Source organism: Morone saxatilis, unplaced genomic scaffold (genome assembly GCF_004916995.1).
Source record: "Morone saxatilis isolate NCDOM2014 unplaced genomic scaffold, NCSU_SB_2.0 Contig17, whole genome shotgun sequence".
Classification (NCBI taxonomy): Eukaryota; Metazoa; Chordata; class Actinopteri; family Moronidae; genus Morone; species Morone saxatilis.
In genome coordinates this window covers 12050546-12052695 of record NW_023339729.1, presented here as the reverse complement: position 1 = coordinate 12052695, position 2150 = coordinate 12050546, and the positions used below count along the sequence as shown (strand labels likewise).

The window sequence follows — 2150 nt, the reverse complement described above, 5'->3', positions numbered from 1 at the left end:
AGTCTGTGCCATGGTGTGTGATGCATTCACACCTTTAGAGAGAAATTCAGAACAGGATTATGGCCTCAGTGCAACAAGTGCAAAAATGTCCCTTTCAATCCATAGACCTGAAGACTACAGGATTACTTTTTCAACTATTTTTGATCAAATCAGCTGCTGTTTATTTACTGCAGTTTACCTGAGTATCCCAGACTGTCCTGCTTAGCTGTTTTCTGCGAAGCACCGGTAGTTTCAACTTTCATGATGTCTCCATAACCTGCAAATGTTCAGTTTATTTGATTCTTTTATTTATCAACACACCTGCAAATCAACATTACCACAAATCATGAGGACCTCAATGAACTTTACAGTTACATGTACATGTTTATAGCATTCCTGGCACTACAGGACCCGCAAAACTACAAATGGAAGATATACAGGTAGATATACAGTGTAGCCTTGTGCTGTAAAATTACAGTTGACACATACAAACATTTAATATAAATTAATATGAAAAAAAGTTATAGGACACACTATGTTTAATAAGTATCCCAGAGTTTCTTTCTTAGGTTGCGTTTATACCACAAGCACATTCAAGTGAAGTTCTACAAACAGGAAAATTACAGAAACACCTACCCATCTTCCTGTTCCTCTTCTGTGGTGTATTTCAAACTGGAATGAGCTGCAACACAGTCTGTCTCTCTCTCTCTCTGTCCACTCTTTAGTGTGCGTATGAAGGATATTTATACTGGTATGTCTACTTTGCTCGACCCGCCTCTTATTGACTTCATTACTTGAGTTGGTTAGGTTTGGGCATGAGGTTACAGTCAGAGCCAATCAGAGGCAGAAAAGGGAGGGGATTCACCTTTGAATCCCCCCACCAGAAAAAAGCTTTTACTTTTGGTTTCACTGTTATTCTTCAGAGGGTGGATTGTGCCAGTTGAGAACATCAGGTGAAAACAGCTGATTTACAGGAAATAAACGTCACTGACTGTAACAGGGTCACTGCAGCTTACTTTAGTAGGCTGTAAACCAGGCAAAGAAGTGAAGTCAACTGAGATTTGGACATAATGCACACGTCTACATTACATTTATGTAGCTGACCCTTTTATCTAAACCGACAATAAATGCATTAAACCATGTCGATACAAACAAAAAATTGCACACAAAAAATAATAATAAAATCATGCAAGTACATCAACTTTTTTACATATTCACTTACTCACTTAAGCCTTTTGCTCCATAAGCCACTGACTAATGTTCTCCAGCTCACTCAGTTTTTGGCAGTTCTTTCTAGATCCCCCCAGTTGTGCCCTCTCTCAGACTTATTTGATCTGCACAACGCCGATAACCTGAAGGATCAGTGTTTAAGTCATACTTGTAGGAGCCAATTTCTTAGTTTGTATTTATTCATATTTTTAAATTTACCATTTACATTGGCCATTTTGTATCGTGTCTGTGGTGTGTGTTTATTAATAATATGTGTAACCCCTGCAGGTCAGATTATGCTTAAAAGGAAAAGTACTGTTGCCTTGTGGTGTGGTTGACTGGAAAGCATAAAGTTTTTAGACCTTTTGCAGCTTTGTGTCTAAATCTTATTATTTTTGATATTTTTGTTTACAATAATAATTTAGTAGTTGTTTTTTATATGCAGCACATGTGAAGGCAAGGAGTAAATATACATGCTTTGTTTTGGACATTAAATTTTTTCATGCAAACGCACACAAGGGTGAGTGAGGGCGGCTGTAGCTCAGAGGTAGAGCGGGTCGTCCACTTGGAAGGTTGACGGTTCGATCCCCGGCTCCTCTCGCTGCATGTCAAAGTGTCCTCGAGCAAGACACTGAACCCCCAAATTGCTCCCGATGAGTGTGTATGAATGATTAGTTTTACGTTCTGGTGGGCAGTTGGCACCTTGCATCATGGCAGGCACTGACATCAGTGTATGAATGTGTGTGAATGGGGTGAGTGTGGCATGTAGTGTACAGCGCATTGAGTGGTTAAAAGACTAGAAAGTCACTATATAAGTACAGTCCATTTAACATTTACCATACTAATCAGCCAGTAAGAGTGACTTACACAAATGGATTTCAACAAATGGGCACCGTGGTCACTAGAGGCAGAGCTCAGAGGCAGAGAGGGTCGTTCAGTAATCGAAAGGTTGTTGATTCGAT

General features: G+C 39.5%; 1 protein-coding gene across 1 annotated transcript in view; it reads right to left on the bottom strand.

Annotated features, from left to right (window-relative positions):
• LOC118327108 (lysozyme g-like) overlaps window positions 1-706 on the bottom strand; it is a 7176-nt gene extending 6470 nt beyond the window's left edge. Inside the window, exons 1-2 of the mRNA XM_035660331.1 lie at window positions 616-706; window positions 179-256 (exon numbers count right to left, since the gene is read on the bottom strand). Coding sequence (XP_035516224.1) covers window positions 179-256; window positions 616-619 — 82 coding nt within the window. The 5' untranslated portion in view covers window positions 620-706. The remainder of the gene's footprint in view (window positions 1-178; window positions 257-615) is intronic.
• Between the last annotated feature and the right edge of the window lie 1444 nt (window positions 707-2150).